General features: G+C 43.2%; 1 protein-coding gene and 1 long non-coding RNA gene across 3 annotated transcripts in view; one reads left to right on the top strand and one right to left on the bottom strand.

The window, feature by feature from the left end:
* The window catches only part of LOC129763412 (protein unc-80 homolog), a 111,405-nt gene that overhangs the window by 50,549 nt on the left and 35,631 nt on the right, over window positions 1-25,225 (bottom strand). Inside the window, exons 4-12 of the mRNA XM_055762449.1 lie at window positions 19,023-19,249; window positions 18,149-18,175; window positions 1,925-1,945; window positions 1,677-1,822; window positions 1,457-1,619; window positions 1,188-1,398; window positions 781-1,127; window positions 492-688; window positions 25-430 (exon numbers count right to left, since the gene is read on the bottom strand). Coding sequence (XP_055618424.1) covers window positions 25-430; window positions 492-688; window positions 781-1,127; window positions 1,188-1,398; window positions 1,457-1,619; window positions 1,677-1,822; window positions 1,925-1,945; window positions 18,149-18,175; window positions 19,023-19,249 — 1,745 coding nt within the window. The remainder of the gene's footprint in view (window positions 1-24; window positions 431-491; window positions 689-780; window positions 1,128-1,187; window positions 1,399-1,456; window positions 1,620-1,676; window positions 1,823-1,924; window positions 1,946-18,148; window positions 18,176-19,022; window positions 19,250-25,225) is intronic.
* LOC129763413 (uncharacterized) lies at window positions 18,638-20,798 on the top strand. 2 transcript variants are annotated; one of them, XR_008740915.1, is made up of 3 exons: window positions 18,638-19,497; window positions 19,550-19,743; window positions 19,852-20,798. It is a non-coding gene; the product is annotated as an uncharacterized LOC129763413 (long non-coding RNA). The 2 variants fall into 2 exon arrangements; XR_008740914.1 differs by having other exon boundaries at window positions 19,811-20,798.

The raw sequence follows: 25,225 nt of genomic DNA, 5'->3' as shown, positions 1-25,225 counted from the left end.
TTCCCATGTATATGTAATACGAACCAAATGTTGCAAAAGTTTCCCATTCGCTGCTGCGTCGAGACCAATCTTCTCCAGTCCTCGGTCAGATTTTGATAAAATACGCGTTTCAATTAATGTTCGTAAGTCGGCCATTTTCACTCGGCGCTTCTTTTCACTTCCCTTCCTCTCGGCCGTTGGAGTACTTTGCTCGTTGCTGCTGGACGGTTTCGACGGTGCATGATAAGGCGAATCGATCAAAAGAGCACTAATCGGGGGGTCTGGAATCTCTATGTAATCCTTGTTAACAGAACCGGTACTGGGACTGTCGCGGTTGCTACTGTTTGGTCCTTGATACAAAGAAATTTCTATCTGAGGAATCGGTAGTGAATTGGAACGTCTTCTTGGCTGTGAAGGTGGCATTGAAGAATCCTCACTGATGTCTCGTAATCTTTGAAAAAGTCATTATAAATTAACATCGAATAATCAAACATGATCAAGATCGACCAAACCTGTTGTAGAGATAGTGTAAACTCCAATATACCCCATCCTCTTGCCAATGAGATATGAAGAGGCAACGTAAAACTGCAACATCGAGAAATGTTGCAGCTACAACGTCACCTTTTGCGCACTGTGGGTACTTGGGATCCGTCTCTAGTGATTCTCTCTCAGTAGAGGAGCTTGTTTTAGGTTTCGAGTCGTCACCTTTCTAGATTTTTTTGATGTATTATTTGTTATTTTAAATTATTTATTATTTTAATTGAATTGAATCGAACTGTGTGATCCAGTTTCGATACCTACACTGAATGTATCAATTCGATCGAAATCGAATTTACTCGCCGTTTTATCGGACCGTTCTCTGCCTGGTGGATGAGCAAGTTGTTTGCTTCCCCTTCGATTGGTGGAGTGATGCAAAAGACTAGCGTCAACGGTGTAAAAGGAAGGATCTGCGAAATTGCTACCAACTGGAAGCTGGAATATTACGACACGTTCTTCCTCGACGCTCGATGCTTCCTCGGGAATTGTCTCAGGAAATACGAAATCCTTTGGCGATGAAACGTAGGACATATCATCTTCGTGCTTCGGAGTTTCTGAAAACGAAATACTCGGAGGAGAATCGATTCCGTGATGATTGTTTTCCTGTTTTTCTACAATTGAATTAAATGATTAAAAACATCACGTTTGATGTAAATGAAGAAAAGTCTTACTCGGAGAAAATACTTCTACAGATGGAGTGGTACTGACGGAGTTCAGAAAATGACGCGCTCTCGGTTTAACTGGAGCAATAAAACAAGGTGCATTCGGTGCACGATATTCCCACATGCCTTGCCACATCTTAAGACCATTCTCCAGGCGAATGTTTTGAAAATCAGATTCCTTCAGCATATGGGCAATGGGTGCAAATATGTAAACGAAAAGCTGCAATGTGTTGTTGAGATCAGAACTAACGTTGGTGTAGTTATGTGTTACATTTTACCGAAATAGTGGGGATTGAAAATAGATAGTTTTGATGATTCCTCGAACCTTTATTTGCCTCCATATCATCGTCGGCACATTCCTCGGCAGCAAACAGCAAAATCCAGTGCAACGTGTAAAGGATTTTGGTCTCTGCGGCTCCCAGTGCTTGTAGATCCTTCACACTGTGTGGATGAAACAAGTCATTTGCCGTAATAGAGTGTCGTTTGTTCAATTATTACCGATTATGCATGAGTGCACCGGCACAGTGCATGACGTGTGGTAAGGCGGCTTGGACCAGTCTCCATCGGGGAATTGATTTCAGTGCCGACTCGAGTGATGGCGAGAGGCCATAGAACATATTCTGTACCAACGACTTTTCGAACGACTGTATGGTGATTGTGATCAAATGGTCAGGGAGGGACAGAATGCATTAAAGATTTAGTATTTCTCTCACTTCAACACTATGAATTTGTATCATATCACATACCTTACATGCTTCTTTCAGTTCCTGTGGGTAGTAAATCCATCGAAAATGCGATAAAGGATTTCGGAGAGGCGATGTAACGAGATTTAAATGAGTAATTCATGAATTTTCAGTATGGGGGTTAAATAGCACAATTGCTCATTAATAAAGGTCCGAATACTCGATGTCCCAAAATTAAAAGCATTTTTAATAACGCCAAAAGAAACACAATGTTGGAAAAGGCAAAAAAAAAAAATCAATATGTATTCCTCACGGATATTTTTTTTTTTAATTCGTTTATTTTTACAGGCTCAGTTACTTAAGTTTAAAGGAGCCGAATTCTTAAATATAATTTTAACACTATATATATAAACAATTTTCTTACATCTATGGTTAGTAAGGTGGAAAACCGATTACTCGCGGTGTACTCGAGTTTAGGAGGGTGACATATTTTTAGGAGAAGGATGGGATATAAGGAAATTGTAACAATGTTGATGAACACCCAATTTATAAATCTATTCGTATATCTATAGTGTATTTACATTTCAACTTATTCTACTATTTATAGCAAGGGGACGAATTACCCGCAAAGGAAGGAAAGGAGGGTATAAGGATGTAGGGACAATCACACACGAAGATCTATAGCTTTAAGGAAAACATATATATGGGACATGTAATCAAGGTCTAACCGAGCCAACACATCTCTCACCGGCACATTGGGTTGTCTTCCTCGGGCCCGAAGGGAGTTTTTTAAATTCGATCTGGCGACCAGATACACCTCGCACGACCAAACAATGTGCTCGATGTCGTGATAACCTTGGCCACAAACGCAGAGATTGCTGCTGGCAAGATTGAAACGGAAGAGTAGTGCATCTAACGAACAGTGATTGGACATGAGTCGGGAGAAGGTGCGAATAAAGTCCCGACTCAAGTCCAGACTTTTGAACCACGGTTTGAGGCTAACCTTAGGGATAATCGAGTGAAACCACCGGCCCAATTCATCTTCATTCCACTTGCGTTGCCAGTTAGCGATGGTATTTTTGCGGACTAAAGAATAAAATTCATTGAAGGCGATTTGACGCTGATAAATATCGCCTTCAATTGCACCTACCTTTGCTAATGAGTCAGCCCTCTCATTACCCGGAATGGAGCAATGTGAAGGGACCCAGATAAAGGTAATGACATAACAGCGTCTGGATAAAGCACTCAAAATTTCTCGTATTCTCTCAAGGAAGTACGGCGAGTGCTTTTCCGGCCTCACTGAATGGATAGCTTCGACAGAGCTAAGACTATCCGTTACAATGTAATAGTGTTCAACAGGTCGTGAGGCGACGCTGTCCAGCGCCCAATGAATTGCTGCCAATTCAGCAATATACACTGAGCAAGGATTCTGAAGACTGTGTGAGGTGCTAAAAAATTCGTTGAACACTCCAAATCCTGTGGACTCGTTTATAGTGGACCCATCAGTAAAGTACATATTATCACAATTGATACCCCCATACTTTTCATCGAAGATCGTTGGAGCGATCCGCGATCGTTGGTAATCTGAATATCCATGGATATCTTGCTTCATGGACAGATCAAAATGCACAGAGGAATTGATGTAGTCAGGGAAACAAACACGGTTGGGAATATACGAAGAGGATCAACCTGCATGGAGATGAATTCATGATATGAACTCATGAATCCGGAGTGAAAATTTAGCTCGATCAGCTGCTCAAAATTTCCGATCACCAATGGGTTCATGACCTTACACCGGATGAAGAACCGAAGAGATAATAAATTGAAGCGATCTTTTAGTGGGAGTAGGCCTGCCAAAACCTCGAGGCTCATGGTATGCGTTGAGGGCATACATCCCAACGCGATACGGAGACAAAGATACTGAATTCGCTCGAGTTTAATGAGGTGTGTTTTGGCAGTTGATTGAAAACAGAAACTGCCATACTCCATCACTGAGAGAATAGTTGTTCGATACAACATTATAAGATCTTCTGGGTGGGCTCCCCACCAGGTGCCGGTAATTGTACGGAGAAAGTTTATTCTTTGTTGACATTTTTTACTCAGATACCTAATATGGGCCCCCCAAGTACATTTGGAGTCGAACCAGACCCCAAGATACTTGAATGACATAGCATGAGTGATCGGTTTACCCAAAAGTTGAAGCTTTGGTTTTGCTGGTCTATGCTTCCTAGAAAAAACCACCATCTCTGTTTTCTCCGTGGAGAATTCGATCCCTAGCCCAATGGCCCAGGTTGAAAAATTGTTCAAAGTATCTTGTAAGGGTCCTTGCAGGTCGGATTCGTTTGGTCCTACGACAGACACCACTCCATCATCTGCAAGTTGTCTTAGGCTGCAATTTTGTGTAAGGCAATTGTCGATGTCGCTTACATAGAAGTTGTACAAAAGGGGGCTTAAACATGAGCCCTGGGGGAGGCCCATGTAAGAGAACCAACTTACTGCCGAATCTCCGTGAGAAAAGTTCAAATGTTTCTCACAAAGCAAGTTATATAACATATTATTCAATAGAGGCGGCAGACCCCGAGAGTGTAATTTGTCCGACAAAACCTCTATTGAAACAGAATCGAAGGCCCCCTTTATGTCCAAGAATACTGAAGCCATTTGTTTTTTTCGGCGTAAGCCATTTGAATTTCTGAAGAAAGCAACGCAAGACAATCATTCGTCCCCTTGCCCCTGCGGAACCCATATTGTGTATCTGAGAGTAGGCCATTCGTTTCAACCCATCGATCAAGGCGAAACAAGATCATTTTCTTCAACAATTTCCGTATACAACACAGCATTGCTATTGGGCGGTACGAATTGAAGTCGGACGCGGGTTTTCCGGGTTTTTGAATAGCTATAACTCGTACTTGTCTCCAATCATCTGGAACAATATTATTCTCCAGAAACCGATTGAATAAATTCAACAAGCGATGTTTCGCCACATCAGGGAGGTTTTTCAGCAAGTTGAACTTAATTCTATCCGATCCCGGAGCAGAATTGTTACATGAAAGGAGAGCAAGAGAGAATTCTACCATCGAAAACTCGGAATCAAGATCGCACCTATCTTGTGGTATATCTCGAACAATTTTTTGCACAGGAGCGGAATCAGGACAAACCTTCCGTGCAAAATTAAAAATCCATCGATGTGAATATTCTTCGCTTTCATTCGTTGAAGAGCGATTTCTCATGTTTCGAGCCACTTTCCATAATTTTTTCATTGACGTTTCTCGTGACAAACCTCCCACGAAATTTCGCCAATAAGCACGTTTTTTCCCTTTGATTAAGTTTTTAAATTGATCTTCAAGGGCTAAATACGTTTGAAAATTTTCAGGGGTTCCACGTTTCCGAAAAGCTTTAAATGCATTCGATTTTTCTACATAAAGCTTGGAACATTGGCTATCCCACCATAGATTGGGAGGCCTTCGGGAAATGGTGGAACCTGGGATGGGTTTCGTTTGAGCGCGAACCGCGCTGTCATAGATCAAACGAGAAAGGAAGTTATACTCCTCCAATGGAGGTAAACCATCTCTGGAATTGATGGCTAGAGCAATCGCGTCCGCATATTTTTTCCAGTCAATGTGTCTTGTGAGGTCATATGCCATGTTTATAGATTCAGAAGAATTCGACCCAATGGTGATGGAAATTTTGATTGGCAAGTGATCACTACCGTTGGGGTTCTGGATTACATTCCACTTGCAATATAACGATAGTGAATTCGAGCAAAGCGAGAGGTCAAGAGCACTTGGTTTAGCAGGAGGTTTAGGTACACGTGTTGTTTCCCCAGTGTTTAAAACGGTCATATTGAAGCTGTTACAAAGGTCATATATCAACAATGAACGATTGTCATCGTACTGTTCCCCCCAGGCAGTTCCGTGAGAGTTGAAGTCTCCCAAGATCAATCGTGGCTCAGGAAGGAGTGAGCACATGTCATCAAGTTGTTTGCGGCTAACCGCAGCTCTCGGAGGCCAATACAAGCTGACAATACAGAGGTCTTTGCCTCTGATGTTTGCATGACAAGCAACAGCTTCGATCCCCCCAATAGGTGGAAGGTCAATTCTAAAAAATGAGTGGCACTTATTGATCCCCAATAGCACCCCTCCGTATCTGTCAACACGGTCCAAGCGTATAATATTAAAATCGTGGAAAGAGATATCATCTCGCGAAGAAAGCCAAGTTTCGGACAGAGCAAAAACGTCACAATTGAAGTTATGAATTAAAATTTTGAATGTATCCAATTTAGGGATAAGACTACGACAATTCCACTGTAAAACAGTGATATCTCCGACCTCTCTATTTGAATTAGACATCAAGAGAGATAATCATTGCAAGGAGGGGCCATGTTTGCATCAATTGTTGCAAAATTGTCTTTAATACTGGAAGCATTGAGATGACAAGGGTTCTGATGGAGTCGGAAACATTAAAACACTTGAAGATTTGGTCCAAAAGGTCAGACAACTTTATAAATCCCGATTGGGAAGTTGAACTGGACGGAATAACAGGGACAGTTGGGGTTTTTGATGTCCCCTCGAGTGCTGGGCCATTCGAAGGTGAATTATTCCCACGGAAACCAGGAGGAACCTGATTTTGCTTGTCCGCTGCACTCGATTTTTTAGGCATGCTAACAGGGGGTATCACCGGAGGGGCTTGTCCTTGAACTTTGGGAGTGGTCACATTTTTGCGCCGGGGATTCCCTTGGAAAATGAACGGTGTGCCCCCGTTAGCTGTGTCCGCTTCTGTTTCGTCAACGGGCAACGTGGCGAAGACATTTTGTGTGTTGATTGGTTGTTGTTGTTGGGCCAGTGGAGAAGCGCCCTTTCAAATATCCGCAAAAGTGCGTTTCGAGCGTTCCTTCAAAGAGCGCTTCTGTTTCTCCCAGCGACTCTTGTAATTTTCACAAACTGAGAGCTCGTGTGGGGATCCCCCGCAATATGGACATTTATGCTCAGTCGCACTGCAGGATTTCCCCTCATGTTGCTCTCCGCAAGTGGCACAGCGCTCCTTGTTGGCACAATAATCCGAAGTGTGACCAACTGACTTGCATTTGTTGCAAGTCATGGGCTTTGGCACGAAGAGTCGCACAGGTAGTCTCAATTTGTCCACCATAACGTAGTCAGGGAGGGCGGCACCAGCAAAGGTGACTCGAAACGAGTCGGACGGCGTAAATTTAGTTTGGTCCCCATCATGGGAAAGTTTCCCGAGTTGGCGACAGTCCAAGATTTTCACTTCCATTGAGGGGAGCTTCTTGAACTTGCCTTTTCCTTCTGCTTTTATTAGTTCGCTCGTCAGACCCGTTTCAGTTATCACCCCCTCAATTTATACGTTATGGGAGGGTATAAATGTTCGATATTCGAGAGTGAAATGTTGATCAGCAACAATCTCGTTTGCGTGTTTCCGTTCATTCACGACAACTCGCAATTTGTTCGGTCTAACCCTGCGAATTTCAGATACAGAAGTGTATCTGGCCAGATCTTTCATGATCTGAATCATGTTAAGGTTTTTTCCTTTTGGTTTTGGCCGGAGGAAAACAACCCAAGGGCCAGTTCCAGGTGCATCTTCTGGATAAACTCTGACACGTGGAGCGGTGACAACAGAGGGGGAAGACGAGGACGAGGACGAGGACGAGGACGAGGACGAGGATGAGGACGAGGACGAGGATTGGGTTGGATCGGAAGCATCAGAAGGGGGAAGCGAAATCGATGATGGGAGAGGGGGAGTGGAAGTAACAGTGGGTTGAGAAGGGAGGCTTGCAATTTTCTTAGAGGGGGGCTTGGTAGGATGAGCGGATTCGTCCCCAGAAGAATTATCTTCCTTATTAGGGACTCGTTTATGTTTTTTCCCAGATCTTGTATGAGATTCATTATCGGAGATCTCCATCTCTGGAGATCCTCCACTATTCTCCATTTTACAAAAATGTCTGTCTTATTTCTAAATTATTATTGATTTTAACAATAATCTTTAAAAAAATAGCAAAAAAAAATTATGATAATAATATCAAACAATGAACAAATGAATTGAATAATAATATTAATAATAAATATGTGTAACTTAATATATAAGTTGTTTCAATAATGCGCTCTACTGCCCTTTACTCGTCAAGAGTTGGATAGCGAATGACCTCACGGATATCATACAAATGATTTTCTATTCCACCGATTTGTTATCTTTTGAATAAAATACGCATGAAGGCGAAATGAAAGAACAGATTTGGAAAAAATAACAAGCAGTAGTGCTACAGCATTAAATGTTCCTTAATTTATAGAAAATGAGCTTTGCGTTACACAATTCAGTGTATATATATACAGACATTCCATGCCAAACAAATATATAGGTCACCGTAATGAAAAAAATAAAAAATACGGGTCAAATGTTTTGCGATAAAGAACAAAACTACAAATTTTCACGAAAATCTCAGAACCACTTTATCGGTTTGACATGGAATGGCTGTATATATAAAAATTTCGTAGCACGATGTTTGTTACCGAACTCCTCCAAAACGTCTCGATCGATTTTGATGAAATTATGCACAAAAAACTTGATAGACATGAGAATAGGTTGTAAACTATATATGATACCGCTAGGATACCGATTACCATACATCTAATACCAAATAGGGTGGCCTATGGAGAAATTTTTGTGAATATTTTTAGTTCAATTCGTCTAGAGTCAGGTGCACCGCAGGCGAGCTTTTTGAATGTGCGCGATGAATTATTGAAATTTGCTCAGAATGCAGAATGAAAATCACGCTATTATCATCAATCCTGATAGAACATCAACTGAAGAGCATGTTTGTATATCCAATGCGAATGTTTTTGAAGACATTGCTGGCGACTGCACAGCGACGCAAGAAATTGTGATTCGAAGATGAAAAAATAATGTGGAGTTCATCATCGACACACATCTTTCAGACGATGCTTTCTTATTCTTCGATTGTTTTAATGTTCCTAACGTTTGCCGTCTAAACGTGGTGATGAGCTCTACAATACGTGTGACCACAGTGTAAGTCGCATGGAATCTCTTTGACGAAAATCCACTGGCCGTTCTGGAGGGACAACATGGATATTGCACAATCTTTAAAAAACTAGATCCCGCCACAGACGCTTCATACATTATGAACATCATTACTCGTTTTGAATTAATATTTATGAACATATAGCTAAAGGATACGAAACAAAAAATGCGTGGATTTTTATATGTATCGTACGATGATTCGGCGTGATCAGGATAACGTCAATCTACGAAGTCGTGAGCTATGCCGATGAATCATGTTCGACATATATGCAAAGGTAAAAAGCGAACGATTGCGATTCATTCGACTGAATCAACAGAAGCGGCGTAAAACAATACATTCACTTGCGAGACGTTATCATGAGAAAAACCGACACAGGCCAGGATATTGCCAGGCCAAAACGCATGCATTGTCATGACATTACAGCACGTGTATTCAAACAAAGAATAAAGTTTTTAATGAGCTCCATTACCACATTATACGTATTCGGTCTCAGAGGTTTCTGCCATGCATGAGATTGAACTGCAAAAGCGAGGATTACCTCACACGCACATTTTTACTTTGATTAGTCGAAAAAATACCCACTGAGGAAATCGGTAGCGTTGTTTTCTCTGAAATTCTAGACTCTCCTATGTTCTGAAATCCGATCGAGTCAGAATTACCCGAATTACCCGAATGGATCGCAATATTGCATTCTGTAATCCGTTCTGCTCAAATCCAATTGAGTTGTGCAAATGGTGCAACCTTGCCACACAATTCGACATAGACTACATTTTTACGTTTACGTTACGTTTTTTACGTTTTTTTTTTTAAAGAGGTGAGGAACGCTCTACCAGCCTTACCTGGGAAGGGTTAACCCAGACGTCGAGTGGGGATCGCACCCACAAAAACCAAGCCCTCTACTCGTTGCCGTTATTCCCCCTGGGACCACATCTAGGCGACTACTTCAGGGGGCGGCTGTGCTCATGCACTTCTCGAGTTTTCAACGCTAACTAGCGTTGTCCTTCCCTTTTTCTCAATATTTTTTCCTTTCTATTCGTTATTAATTCCACTGCGCTGATGTCCTCTTCGCAGGCATCCATTTACCCGTCGAGACGTGAACCGATTAGGAATTGCCCTCCAACTTGACGCGCAACCCGTCACAGCCACCCTCGCGGGGTTTCTCACCTGTCGAGACGTGAACCGATTAGGAAGCGCCCTCCAACTTGACACGCGCCCCGTCACAGTCACCCTCGCAGGATTTCTCTTCCCAACGGAGCGCCGATTAGGCAGTGCCCTCCAACCTGACGCGCACTCCGTCACAGCTACTCTCGTGGGGTATTCACCATTTTGATCGTGGCTTCATCCTTGATGCTCGTTCCTTCGAATTGTTCGCGGTGTTCCTCCATCCAGGCCACGATCAGGCGTTGTCAGGCAGGCCTTTTGCTGTTTTCCGCGGCAGTATCCGTTTACCTGTCGAGACGTGCACCGATTAGGAAGCGCCCTCCAACTTGACGCGCGCCCCGTCACAGTCACCCTCGCAGGATTTCTCTTCCCAGCGGAGAGCCGATTAGGTGGTGCCCTCCAACACAACGCGCACCCCGTCACAGCTACTCTCGTGAGGTACCATCTCTTGCAACAGCCGTCGCCGTTGTTCACCTTTCACCGTCGGACGTTGTCAGCACTTTGGTCAGCCCTCCACCTTCGCATCAGCTCCGACATGATTTGTGTGATTGCACTGCTCACGGCATTCCAGATCATCTCGTGGCGACACATCTCTTCCACAATATTCCCGACATGAAGTGCAGGCAGCCCCTCGCGCCTTTCGGTGAACCTGGGACAGACAAAAACGACGTGCTCCGGTGTTTCCTCCATATCTCCACACTCCGGACAGAGGGGTGAAACTGCGTGCCCGAACCGGTGTAGATATTGCCTGAAACAGCCATGCCCAGACAGAAACTGCGTCAAGTAAAAGTTAACTTCACCGTGTTTCCTGTTCAACCAGGTCGAAAGTACCGGTATCAGCCTGTACGTCCATCTACCATTTTCTGCCTATCCCATTCATACTGCCATTTGTCCAACGACTCCGCCCTCATCAATTTCCGGATACCTCTGCTTTCCCGTCGCTTGTAGCACTCGCTATCTTCCGCCAGAGTGATGCAGATGGGAATCTTTCCTTCGATTACACACACAGCTTCTGTCGAAATGGTCCTATAAGCACTTACGACTCGCATGGCCATGAGTCGGAATGTGCTGTTCAGCTTCCTCCGATTTCGGTGGGTTTCCAGAGCTGCCAACCAGGCAGGGCCACCATACCTCAGTATCGACGAAGATACACTTGCCAAGAGACGCCTCTTGCTGCTGCTTGGGCCAAAGCTATTTGGCATGATCCTCGCCACCACGTTGATGGCCTTTGATGCCTTCCCACATGCATAGTCGACGTGCTGGTTGAAGTTCAGCCGGTCGTCGATCATGACTCCGAGGTACTTCACCGCCCGCTTCGAAACGATGGTATGTCCTCCGACCGATACCTCTGCCCGCAGCACTGCCTTACGATTGCTCACTAACAGCACTTCGGTTTTGTGATGTGCCATCTGGAGCTTTACGCTGTCCATCCAACTACCGATCATGTCTACAGCCTCAGTCGCCAACATTTCCACCTCCTGAAGCGTCTCGCCGATTACCGTTGTTACGATGTCGTCCGCGAAGCCCACGATCTCCACACCTCTGGGTAGCTTCAGCCTTAGAACACCGTCGTACATCGTGTTCCAAAGCGTGGGACCTAGGATGGAACCTTGTGGAACTCCCGCCGAGATATTCTTCACTATCTGTCCCCTGTCTGTGTTGTATACCAGGATCCGATTCTGGAAATAACTCCTCAGTATCCTGTACAGGTAGCCAGGGACCTTCAATCTGTGTAGCGCCTCGGCGATGGCCTTCCAGCTGGCACTATTGAAGGCGTTCTTCACGTCAATCAAAATCACCGCGCAGTAACGGTCGCCTCTTCGTTTCTGTTTAAGCGAGACCTGAGCTTTCTCGATAACTGTCCGAATAGCGTCCACTGTCGACTTTCCTTTCCGGAACCCGAACTGCATTTTCGACAATCCGTGGTCATCCTCCGTGCATTTCACCAGTCTGTTGAGAATAACCCTTTCCAAGAGCTTTCCCAAAGTATCCAACAAACAAATAGGCCTATACGACGCTGGATCTCCAGGTGGCTTTCCTGGTTTCGGGAGCAGCACCAACTTTTGTATCTTCCATTCCGCAGGGAAGAGACCGTCATTCAGGCATTTCTGCAGCACCACCCTGAACATGTCGGGGAAAGCAAGGATCGCCGATTTCAGGGCCACATTGGGGATTCTGTCGGGGCCGGGTGCTTTTTTCAACTTTAGACCTTTTGCCACCGCGATGAGTTCTTCGTTGGTGACTTGTGCGTTCTCTGCTTCGTCCTCACCGTACAGTGTGGGTGGCCACGTCGGTGGGTCGTGCTGCGGAAAGAGTCCATTCACAATGACCTCGAGTTTTCCCGGACATAATTCCATGGGAGTCGTTGAACTACGGAATTTCGCCATCACGATTCGATAAGCTTCACCCCAAGGATTTGCGTCGACGTCTCGACACAGCTCCATATAGCAGTTCGATTTGCTCCTACGTATCTCTCGTTTCAAGACGGCTCTGGTCGCTCGGAAAGACGCGCGGTGCTCCTCTCTCTCTACATCGGTTCGTGCCCTCTGGACTCTTCTTCTGGCTCGTAGACAGTTAGCGCGGAGGATGCTGAGTGTCTCGTTCCACCAGTAGGCTGGACGTCGTTCATTCGTCGGGTTCAGTCTTCTCGGCATCGCTGTATCGCATGCCCTCACCAATGTTCCTGTCAGCCCGTCGGCGCTCAGATTAAGAGTTCTGCTGTCTATGCGTAGTGCTTCGACGAAAAGCTCCTTGTCAAAAACCTTTGTCCTCCACTTCCGCTCAAAGGTTCTTGTATTCCGTACCGCTGCGGGATTCCGTTGGCCGACACTATACAGGATTGCCTGGTGGTCGCTGTGTGTGTATCCCTCCGACACTCTCCACTTCGTGTTAGCCGCCAGTGATGGACTGCAGAAAGTTACATCGATGATGGATTCGCAGCCGTCCCTTCGAAAGGTGCTGCTAGTGCCTTCGTTCAGAAGTGTGACGTCTAGTTTTGCGAAGGCTTCTAGTAGGCTGTACCCCCTGGCGTTGGTGCATCTGCTTCCCCACTCCTCAGCCCAGGCGTTGAAGACTCCTCCGATGATGACTGGTTTGCGGCCGCTGACCTTATCCGTGAGTACGTCCAACATCTCGTGAAACTGTTCCGCTGACCATCTTGGGGGTGCATAGCAACTACACATGAAGATTCCGTTGATTTTGACGATCACGAAACTTTCCTGTGAGCTTTCCACCACTTCTTGGATGGGGTACCTTCCCATCACTAGTATTGCAGCCATCCCTGCTTTATCCACCACCCATTTTCCGTTATCGCGAGGAACTCGGTACGGTTCTGCGATCATTGCAACGACGCATTTAGTTTCAGTTGTTGACTGCCACAACAATTGCTGTGCTATGTCGCAATGATTCAGGTTGAGCTGGGTAACCTCCATTACTGCGAACCCGCAATCGCCTTTTTGTACGCTGGACATTTGAAGCTACCTGTGACGTGGTCGTTTCCGTCCTCCTCCTTGCACAACATGCACCTCGGTTGCTTTGTGCAGTCTCTAGCAACGTGACCTTCCGTCCCGCACTTCCTGCACAATTTCGATCTGTCAGGACCACCGCAGTTTTTCGCCTGGTGACCGAAGCCCATGCATTGAAAGCATCTCTCCATTTGCTTGGCCATACGAGGGGTAGCTTTCATCGGGCACACGGACCACCCCACTTTTATTTTACCCTTCTCCACCAGTTTATTCGCAGCTTGTTTCGAGAGCCGTATCGAGGCCGTTTGTGTCCCACCGTATGCCTTTCTCAGCCGGATTGTCATTGGCACATCGCCAAGGTCACATTGTGACTGTAACGCAGTTCTCAATTCCTCAACAGTCGTGATCTCGTCCAGATACCGGCACTCGATGGTTGATTCCTGAGAGAGAGCTCTCACCTTCGCCTCCTCCCCTAGTGACTTCTCAATGAGTTGTTTGAAAGCAGAGCTCTTAACCGCTGGATCTTTTTTAAGCTCGAAGAGCATCTCGCCTTTCTGCGTGCGCCTAGTTTTCACGACGTTCTCGCCCAGTGTCTGCAACTCAGGATCGTCTCTCACTTTCCGAAGGATAGCTGCATACGATACTCCTGCTGACACTTCAACGATCAAAGCATCGCCCTTGATTCGCTCCACTCGAGGTCCGAGTTTCTTCTTTTCCTGCTCAACTTTTTTCTTCTTCTCCTTCTGTTTTTTGCGTTTTTCTGTCTGGTTATCGACAGTACGCCATTCACTGCTTTCACCTCCTTTCGCGTTACTCAGATCGTTCTTGGCCTTTTTCAGCTCTTCTTCTTCTCCTGGGGTGTCCCTCCTTCTCTTGTCCGATCGTGTGTTCAGAGGACCCTTCGGCGTCTCAAGTATCTCGACGGGTTTCTCATTCGCCTCGAGCGAGCCTTTTCAGCACCCTCTGCTCTCATCTGCAGCTCCTTATGCTCACGTTCAGCAACCATGACGACTGATCTGATGCTCGTCACCAGATGTTTTATTTTTAAGTGGACATTGTTTTTGTCCTTTACGAACTCGTAAAGTTCGTTGACCTTTTTCCTAACGTCCGTGATGCTGAGCCTCCCAAGTTGCCCTTCTTGGGATGCGCTTGAGGTCAGCGTAAACAACTGGCTCTGTACGGAGCCAAGATCTCCTTGGAATGCTTGGGCAGCAAACACTTCTTGTGGTTTTGTGTTGCTTGTACTCGTTGTGGCTACTCGAGTGACAGGTGACCTCAGCATTCGTCCGCTTCTCGCGAACACATTCTCCTCTCCATCGTTTGTTGGTGTGTTATTGCAACTATTCATATTTTTCTGGGTCCCAACTTCGGGCCGCTATCTCCGCTCGTTGTACATAGTCACTACCAGTGATCCCATGGTTATCTATGCAAGCAGTGAGGCCATGCAGGGGTTGACACGGTCCTTCATGGGGACCGTGTTCAGAGCCAGATCAGCGCAAGTCAGGAATGTGACATCTGATGCCTAGTACCTAGTGCCTGGGCCTAGACGAGCATCGAACGTACCCGAAGACTTGCCAAGTTATTACCGGGACGGGGGCAACCTCACTATTAGCCCAAACGCCATTTCAGGACGGTGTCACCCTTCCTTACTCAGGGAACAGGATAGTACGACTGTCAGCCTTTAGCGTCGTGTTGAAATCGTTTCCGTATCGTGTCCGTTTTCTATGTCGTAACCAGTATGTCGTAATCAGGATCTTACTGGCGTCAATCCTGATGTGCTTGGCACTCCTTTCGTGGCTCCTGTACACGGTATTTCCCCCGTGCAATCTCCAATAGGCTTTACCGCGCCCTTACACGCGTTGTCACCCGATTAGTCGCCTCATACGACAGGGACAGGGACCAAGACCCGAAGTGCTATTCTAGGCCGGCAACTCCACGGCGTTATGTAGTGTACGTATAGACTACAATTGTGTGGCAAGGTTGCACCATTTGCACAACTGTGTGTCATAGAGCTTAATGTTTCATTTCTGTGAAGGGGAAATGATAAAAAAATTTCGGGTGAAATAAGCATGCTTTAAAAACAAAAATTATTAATAAAAAATAGACCCTAATATATGTTCTGTGTTACAAAGGAACACATTCTCTACAAGCGGGCAAAAATCTTGAATCTTGTCTCTGATAATCATTTTATATAGTGAATAACGTTTTGGCGGAAATACAACGAAATATATAGAAAGATAGTTCTACGCATAGTTGTCCCATGTTCCAAAATCAGCAACTGAGAAAAACGCAATCAAAGTTTTCTAGCATATTTGTCTACCAGAAGCTTCAAACAATTCAGTTAAGCAATACACCGGTTTTTTTATGAGCAGTAAACTATTGTCTAATGAAATGTGAAAAGTTCCCCTCACTTGAATCAATCAAGCTTGATTATAAGTTTAAAAATTCATAACGGGACAGCTATGCCTAGAATATCAACATGGGACAATTGAACTTGATGTTGTTTTATAGATAGTTAAAACATTTAAACACACTATCAATATATTAATTTTTTTTAATTTAACAAACAATATATCCACTAACAATGATGTATATGGTCAGCTAGTGTTTATATAAAAACAGCACACTAAAACACATTGTACAGTAAATATATATTAAAGTTCACGAAAAATTAAATAAATCTTGTTTATCCTTCATATTTTTTTTCCCTTGTTGGGTGTGAACCACACTTCAAGCTTATCTACTGCTTATTGATGAAGAAGTCGACTGGAAACTATAGCGAGATAGGTGCCAATCAGGAATAATCTGTTTGATGAAATGTATAGTCCTAATCGGCGGCACAGATCAAACTTCCTTGGGCTCCAGAATAGCCTTATCAAGTGTTGAAGTATGTTTATTAGAGCTCCGCAATTGCAGAGCAAATGCATTACAAAAGCGGCAAATATCATCTTGCACTAAACCCATGTTTTTGAGATGGTATTTACTCGGCCAGCGTCCTGTTATAAGACCAGTGAATGTGCTGAAATCTTTCTTATTAAGACTCAGCAATTGTTGAGAAATTTTAATACTCGGCGTGATAAATGTTTTTTGACTGGTTAATTGTACAGCCATCATCTTCCCGGTCTTCCCATTACTTCAGCTCATTCTTTAACACGCATTCAGAAATTCCACAGAATGGTTCTGGACCAGTGAAGGGTGAGCTTGAGCCGCGTCTTGCGAGTTCTGTTCATGTCCCTCTATACCGCAATGGCCAGGAATCCAATACAGTTGTACCGAACATATCTGACATAGTTGCCGTAAAAGGCAAATGCATTCCCAGACAATTTTTGAATAGCACTTGAAAGTATTGAGGGCTCTAAGTGCCGCTTGACTGTCTGAGAAGATGCAAATGTTAGCATGTCTATAATTTCTTTTAAGGCATACATTTATACATTCTATTATTGCAGCTACTTCTGCCTGGAAAACTGTTGGCCAGTTCCCCATAGCTATAGAAATTTTTATTCTGGTACCAGGTACACTCTAGCACCGGTTTTGTTACCCATTTTCGTCCATTGGTATTGAACTGGATTGAACCATTATGAACATTGGTACCACCTTCATCCCATACTGGACGAGAAAGCTCGATCACTCTGTATGGAATGTTCAGAATCTTACAAGTTATGTATCACTGTTCATTCAAGTAAAAGTAATTCTGACCAGTACGACAACAATGTCCAAGTTCAAAACGACCGCAAAGGGCTAATAAACGAGGTTCTCTTCTACACTCCTGTTCGTTCGTCCAACACGTCAGGAAATGTTTTTACCGCTGAGTTATTAACGTAAGTGAATGTTGAAGAAAAGAATCGATCAATGCAGATACATTTTTTCAAAAGTTACCCGAGTTTTCTCCTCTTGCTCCTCCTCACGTTTTCTAAAAATGTTCATGTAAATAAGCACATTACTGTGTACTACCCTGTATAAAATATGCAGATCAACAGTTATAAAACATGTGTGGGCAAGTCATAAGATGTGACTGAGAATACAATGCATTGAACACTTTCTTTCTCAAAATAAATGATCAAAGTATTCTTTGGTGTATACTCTATGATGTGTGTAGCTGCGTGTGAGACACGTAACTGATAATCCAGTAGGAAAGTTCAACACAATGTAGCATTTGCACGAAGTTTATGTCTTCCACATCGTCCGGCATACCTCCTTCATGCTCCAACGAGTTGCGACAGAATAAGCTAAACAGATATCGTCATTTTTGCGTGGCATTTTGCCAGCGCGTGTCGGTTTCACGAAAAGCAATATGCTGCCCATTTATCGGACACATCAGTGGGTAAATTGGATTACCGACTGATTACTATCAGCAGAAATAGTGAAAATCATTGTACATTTTTCTTTAAACAACGGCATATCGACGAAATAGTACTGGTATCCAACTGATCGGCAATGAAGTACGGAAACAAGGATAATAATTTTCCAATAATCAGTTAATCAGTTGAGGGTTGAGATTTGCTCCATGTTACTAAATTGAAAAAAAAAACTTTGTTTATAAGTTTTGGGCCATCGAGTATCTTAGCGTAAAGTAAATAAAAAGATAACAGAAATCGACACATTATTTACACTTACATGATGTCCGGGTGCATGTTGACAATACTATACATACAGTTATTGTTACATAAAATTTTACACGTGTATAGCGAAGTTGACGTAACATTGGTTTTAATGCAAAGATGTCGCATAGATGAGGAAAAAGCGAAAAAAGAAACATGGTTTGGGAAAAATACATTCAATTATTATTTACAATTACAATTCGGTTATACATATACATACATTCGAAACCGACGATATGTTAATAAATAATACATGTTATGCTCTATTAAAAGCTAATGAAACATTTATAAAAGCAGTGAATCAATTTTTGGCTTATCATTCTGGTAGTCCGATGCCATAATGGTGACCTGTAGCATTTTGTGTGAGATAGATTGAGCCAGCCGTCAAATGAATCTTTGGCAACGTAATCTGTTGGACGATGAGTGACGAACTGAATAATGTTGTTTAATCCGTCCGCTTGTCGTTTGCTTTTCGATGCTGATGGTAGTTATTGCTTGAAATTGATGCACTCATCTAGTGTCGGCGCTTTTATCTGGGATTAATTAAATACAACCCTTGTGTCTAGCTAATTCTGATGTAATCTGCATAAGTATTTTCCAACGTACCGAATTTATTTAATCGAGCAAGGGTCTCGCGGAAAATAATACGATAATCGCACATAGACAGGCGTAATTTACAGCTATAATTTCACACGTGACACCAAATAAAATTCTCGGAGGGAAAGCTTCAATATATAGCTGGAATGTATCCGGTTCAATTCCAAATATAATGTGACTATTGATTTTTTTTTTGTGAAGAAACAAAATTTCCAAAAAACATCTGTTATTGACAGTGAGAATCAGAACATGTAACATATCATGGTTGCGATAACAAAGAACAAGCAACTTACCATACAGGTGGACTCGTGTAGTTTTCCTAATTTGGGTCGGATGAAAGGAGCAATCTGTTGCCAGAGAAAGGTTTGCACCGGCACTGGTACACCCAAATCTTGCAAACCTTCATCGATGGGATTTGTGTTGTCGTTGTGGGTCGTCATGTCGTACCGAATGCTGTATGCCTCGCGACAGTAGCGGTGATATCGAGTAATTGTGGTAAGAATAGATGTGGAGGTAGCTGCTGTTCTCAATAGATATCATTATGGAAGCGGAACAAAACAAGACAAAAATTATTCTCGCAGGACTATTATTTGTTGGTTTGGTTTATGTGCTATGCAAATGTGTGAAGAACTAAACGCGATAAACGGAATAGGTTCACTTCGTTACATCGATAATATTTGTTTCTGAGCTCGTCGAAAATATGTACTTGAACCTAATAGTTTTAGATTGCAGTGCCATCTTGTACTGAAAACGCAATCCAATCTAGAGGTAATGTTAGGCTATCATAATGCTTTCATATTTTCATTTTTTACAATTTTAGTATAAAGTATATTTCCAAATGTGTTTGGCGCGTCGTTATGAAAATCAATCTGCACAATTTATAAACAGACTCGGCGCGATGATGTTATCAACTGGCAGAACGTAACTGTATTTTGTGCTGTGGATTCAACGCTAATCAAAACCGATCGTGATGTAATAGATTTTCAGCGTTTCTGAAAAATATTAGGTGTACCGGTAAGTTTCTTCGGTTTTACAACCGATGGCGGAACTTGATTATTATTCCAATGAATCAAATTTCCAGATATTCGTTGGAAAGCTACTGTCATTGCGCATCTTTTTCAGTATATGTCAAAAAGTTGAAGCATGAGCAACATAGTTTTTTGCCACTTCGAATATGTCGAACTTCGTACCAACAAGAGTGTTTTTGCGGGGAGTGTTACATCATTACTTCAATATGAAGGAAAAATCCGCGGAAAGTCATCGCATTTTGGTGTAAGTTTATGGTGACCATGCTCCAACTGAGCGAACGTGTCAGACGTGGTCTGCACGGTTTAAACGTGGTAATTTTGACTTGGAAGAAAACCATATCCGGTTGTTTAAAACCAATGGGAATGATCCGGAAAATAGGATATTGGGTGCCGTATGAATTGAAGCCACGAGACGTTTTTTCACGTGCGAACAACTTCTCCAACGGCATAAAAGAAAGAGTTTTTTTTTGCATCGAATCGTTACTGGCGATGAAAAGTGGGTCTATTACGATAATGCTAAACGTCGGGCAACGTATGGATACCCCGGCCATGCATCAACATCGACGGCCGCGCGGAATATTCACGGCCAGAAGGTTATGCTGTCTATTGGTGGAACTAGCTGGGTGTGGTGTACTATGAGCTGCTAAAACCGAATGAAACCATTACGGGGGACCTCTACCGACGACAATTGATGTGTTTGGGCCGTGCACTGAAAGCAAAACTGCCACAATACGAGCAAAGACACGATAAAGTTATTTTGCAGCACGACAATGCTCGGCCACATGTCGTGTAACCGGTCAAAACATACTTGGAAACGCTGACATGGGAGGTTCCATCCAACCCGACGTATTCTCCAGACATTACTCCGTCCGATTACTACCTTTTTCGATCGATGCAACATGGCCTGGTTGACCAGCACTACAATTTTGATGAAGTCAAAAATTGGATCGATTCGTGGTTAGCTGACAAACCGGCCGATTATTTTCGCAAAGGGATCCGTGAATTGCCAGAAAGATGGGAAAAAGTAGTGACTAGCGATACTTTGAATATTAAATTTGTAACCATTTTTGCAGAATAAAGCAGTACCTACCGGTACACCTATTAATAAGCTTAAAAAACTGAAAAAACCTTATTGTAGAAAGCGATAAGTTTTATGGATAAAGAATAAAAAAGTGATTTAGTGTTAGCAAACATCACATTCGCTTCAATGGACCCAACTCCAGTGGATGTCAGAATTCATTGCTCTATTGATGTGTTCGGAAAAATATTTTTTTTTGCAGAATCCCATATTAATATTGGGTTGGGGAAAAAGAAATGTCGTACAGGGTTTTCCAACTTTAAATTCCGAAAATAAATTGAAATAAAACACACTTAGAATTCGAATTTCGATGAAACTTTAATTTCAAATTAAAATTTGGTTTATGCCATTATGTGTGAAATACAACATCATTCAAATGTCCACCTAGGGCTTCCTCGCACACCTTGATCCGGAACAGGTAATTTTCGATGACTTTTCGGCACATATGGGGCGGTATCTCGGTCATAACTTCACGAATGTTGTCTTTCAAATGTTCAAGAGTTTGCGGAGAGTAGGCATAGACACGGTATTTCGCATAACCCCACAAAAAAAAGTCTAGCGGGTTCAAATCGCATGATCTGGACGGTCAATTGGCATCACCAAAACGCGAAATTATGCGTCCCTCAAATTTCGTTCGCAATATGGCCATGTTCGGTCGTGTTGTGTGGCACGTGGCGCCATCCTACTGAAACAACATGTCATCCGTATCCATATCTTCAATTTGTGGCAAAAAACAGGAAGTGGGTTATATCTATGGTATAACCGCAAGGGTGACGTAGGACTATCGTTGATTTAGAGATCATTTGTTTGAAGTTGAATCAAAATCCATTCTGAATGAATGAATAAATGAATATTTGGGGGACTTCGAAAACGAGAGCGTTACGTTGGAGGCACAAGGTGTTATGCATCCAATATAGGATACGAAAAACTTTGTTCTGAAGAATAATCTTCAGAAGCTTTCCTGCTAACTGCACTTGATTGACAAATCACAAAACCAAATGTATTATATGGATATTTTATGGATAGAAAACATTAAAATAAACTTTTTCGCTTGAATGTAATTTTCAATTCCAAGGGGAACTGGCAGATTATTTTCCAGCAACGATTAGATATTTCCACATTTTCCTCGATACTGGAAGCCCACCAGTGGTTAATACTAGCTCGATAACCACCTGTTAATAGCACTTGATTGAAAAATATTTGGTAATAGTGTTACATGGATAGAAAACATTAAAATAAACTCTTTCACATGAATGTATTTTTAAATTCCCAGAAGAACTGGCAGATTATTTTTCAGCAATGAGTAGATCTTTCCGGAACTTTCTCGATGCTGAATGGCATCCAAACGGAAAGAATTCTGCGCGTGTATGTGTCGATCCTTCGCCGTCCACCTCCTCCAGCACGATAGGCAACGATGTTGTCTTGTCGATGTCCTCACGAAAAATGAATGTGTCTCACCACCAGAATATCGCTTAAGTATGCTTTTTGTGCGAGATTGAATCGAGAGAAGGTGTGGTTTAAGATGGCAATTTGGAAGGCAAACTAGAGGGGAATGAACTCTCTGAGCTCGAAACTTTCGGCGACTGAGCAATAATCGATTGCGTGCGCATACAATATTGGATACGGAAATATCCTACTGATGGGGAAGAATAATCTTCAGAAGCTTTCCTGCTAATTACACTTGGTTGAAAAATTACAAAATCAAATGTATTTGATCGCTGTGTTACATGGTTAGAAAACATTAAAATAAACTCTTTCACATGAATGTATTTCTAAATTCCCAGAGGAACTGGCAGATTATTTTCCAGAAATGATTAGATCTTTCTGGAACTTTCTCGATGCTGAATGGCATCCAAACGGAAAGAATTCCGCGCGTGTATGTGTCGATCCTTCGCCGTCCACCTCCTCCAGCACGTTAGGCAACGATGTTGTCTTGTTGATGTCCTCACGAAAAATGAATGCGTCTCACCATCAGAATAGATCTTTCCGGAACTTTCTCGATGCTGAATGGCATCCAAACGGAAAGAATTCTGCGCGTGTATGTGTCGATCCTTCGCCGTCCACCTCCTCCAGCACGTTAGGCAACGATGTTGTCTTGTCGATGTCCTCACGAAAAATGAATGCGTCTCACCACCAGAATATCGTATAAGTATGCTTTTTGTGCGAGATTGAATCGAGAGAAGGTGTGGTTTACGATGGCAATTTGGAAGGCAAACTAGAGGAGAATGAACTCTCTGAGCTCGAAACTTTCGGCGACTGAGCAATAATCGATTGCGTGCGCATACAATATTGGATACGGAAATATCCTACTGATGGGGAAGAATAATCTTCAGAAGCTTTCCTGCTAATTTTACAAAATCAAATGAATTTGATCGCTGTGTTACATGATTAGAAAACATTAAAATAAACTCTTTCACATGAATGTATTTTTAAATTCCCAGAGGAACTGGCAGATTATTTTCCAGAAATGATTAGATCTTTCCGGAACTTTCTCGATGCTGAATGGCATCCAAACGGAAAGAATTCCGTGCGTGTATGTGTGTGTGTAGCGATGTCTTCCCGGGGAACCGTTTGTGGCATCACTCTCCTCCTGATGGATTCCCTTCTGGCCTAAGGTGCACAAACAGGCTCTTGGTGACACCGTTCATCCGCGCTCTCATGATAAACGAAGAGCTTCACTACAACAGCGACAACATGCTCCAATCGCTGTTCAATTTGAACTGAGTGGATTTCCGAGCGGCGATCGCTTATATACCGATTGGTGATTTCAATAGCCTGTTTTGAAAGCAATTTTAAGACTATTGAAACAAGTTTTTGGATCAGAAAGTAACAATTATAGAACGCGTAGACATTTTATCTTTTGAATGAAGTGTTTATTATACCATTTCGTTCAGTTGTTCAGGAGCTATTAACGCTCAAAATCTCGGTCTCCGGAGTAACGCTTTCAGTTTCGAAACTTTGATTTTACACCCCGGTATAGAAATGAAAGACGTAGTCTACGTCAAAAAAAATCGGTTAACATGCGGCCATAGCGCTTACCATTCACAGTTACCGTCTCGCCGTCCTCATTTTCAAAGAAATACGGCCCGATGACTCCACCAGACCATAATGCGCACCAAACAGTGACTTTTGGCGGATGCAATGGCCTCTCAACAATCACGTGTGGATTTTCTGAGCCCCATATATGGAAATTTTGGGTGTTCACATAGCCACCGAGCTCGAAATGTGCCTCATCGCTGAAGAAAATTTGATGCGAAAATTCAGCATTTTGCTGCTGTTGTTCGTTCACCCAATCGACGCATTCCATGGTCACCACGCTCTAATTTTTGTACCAGTTGGACTTTATATGGATGTAGGTGCAAGTCCAAATGCAAATTCGGCACAATGATGTGTTTGACAAGCCCAATTGCTGAGCACGCCGTGGAATCGAAACATTCGGGTCATCCTCCACACTGGCAGCAACAGCAGCAATATTTTCGGCCGAACGCACATTACGAGGATGCACAGGTTTCACAATATCCGCTATGGATCCAGTTTGTTCGAATTTACGCACTACATTAGCGATTGTGTGCTCTGTAGGCCGTCCATGACGACCAAAATCCGTCCGTAATGCTCGAAAAACATTTGCCGGTTTTTCATCATTTTTATAATATAATTTAACGAAATTAACACGCTGTGCGATGCTAAAACGATCCATATTGTAAAATGGCAGACATTCAACTAACGATATGAAGCTTTGGTTGACAGCTATGTCAAACGTTTGTCAGCGCAGGGCTGTATACTTTCGGAAGCCCGAAATGGAAAACCCTGTATATTGCCAATATATGGCAACACTATCGCATCGGGTCATACTATACGGCTATTTAAAGACGACAATCTGTGCTACAAGTGTAATTTTTACAGTGTTGTGATTGTCCTTTTCAGTCTAAAGTTATAGCGCGTCAAAGATGGAGTCCATCTAGCAAGAAATTCGCCATATTTTACGTTTTTACTACCTGCGAGGTAAAACTACAACGAAGGCGGCCGAAAAAATTCGTGTAATTTATGGACACACGGGAATCATCCACTATGAGCTGCTCAACTATGGCCAGACCCTCAACTTGGTTTTTCTACTGTGAGCAGCTTGACCGATTGAAGCAGGCGGTTGACCAGAAGCGGCCAGAAATGATCAATAAGAATAGTGTTGTTTTCCACCAAATTAACGCTCGGCCTCACACATCTTTGATGACCCGCCAGAAGCTACGGGAGCTTGGATGGGATGTTCTATTGCACCCACCGTATAGTCCGGACCTGGCTCCAGGTGATTATCATCTCTTCCGGTCCATGCAAAACGCTCTCGGTGATACTTAGTTGGCCTCAAAAGAGGCTTGCGAAAACTGGCGATTTTTTT

This window comes from Toxorhynchites rutilus, chromosome 1 (assembly GCF_029784135.1).
Source record: "Toxorhynchites rutilus septentrionalis strain SRP chromosome 1, ASM2978413v1, whole genome shotgun sequence".
Classification (NCBI taxonomy): Eukaryota; Metazoa; Arthropoda; class Insecta; order Diptera; family Culicidae; genus Toxorhynchites; species Toxorhynchites rutilus.
Note: the sequence above shows the minus strand (reverse complement) of the source record. Positions and strands in the feature narration are given on the sequence as shown.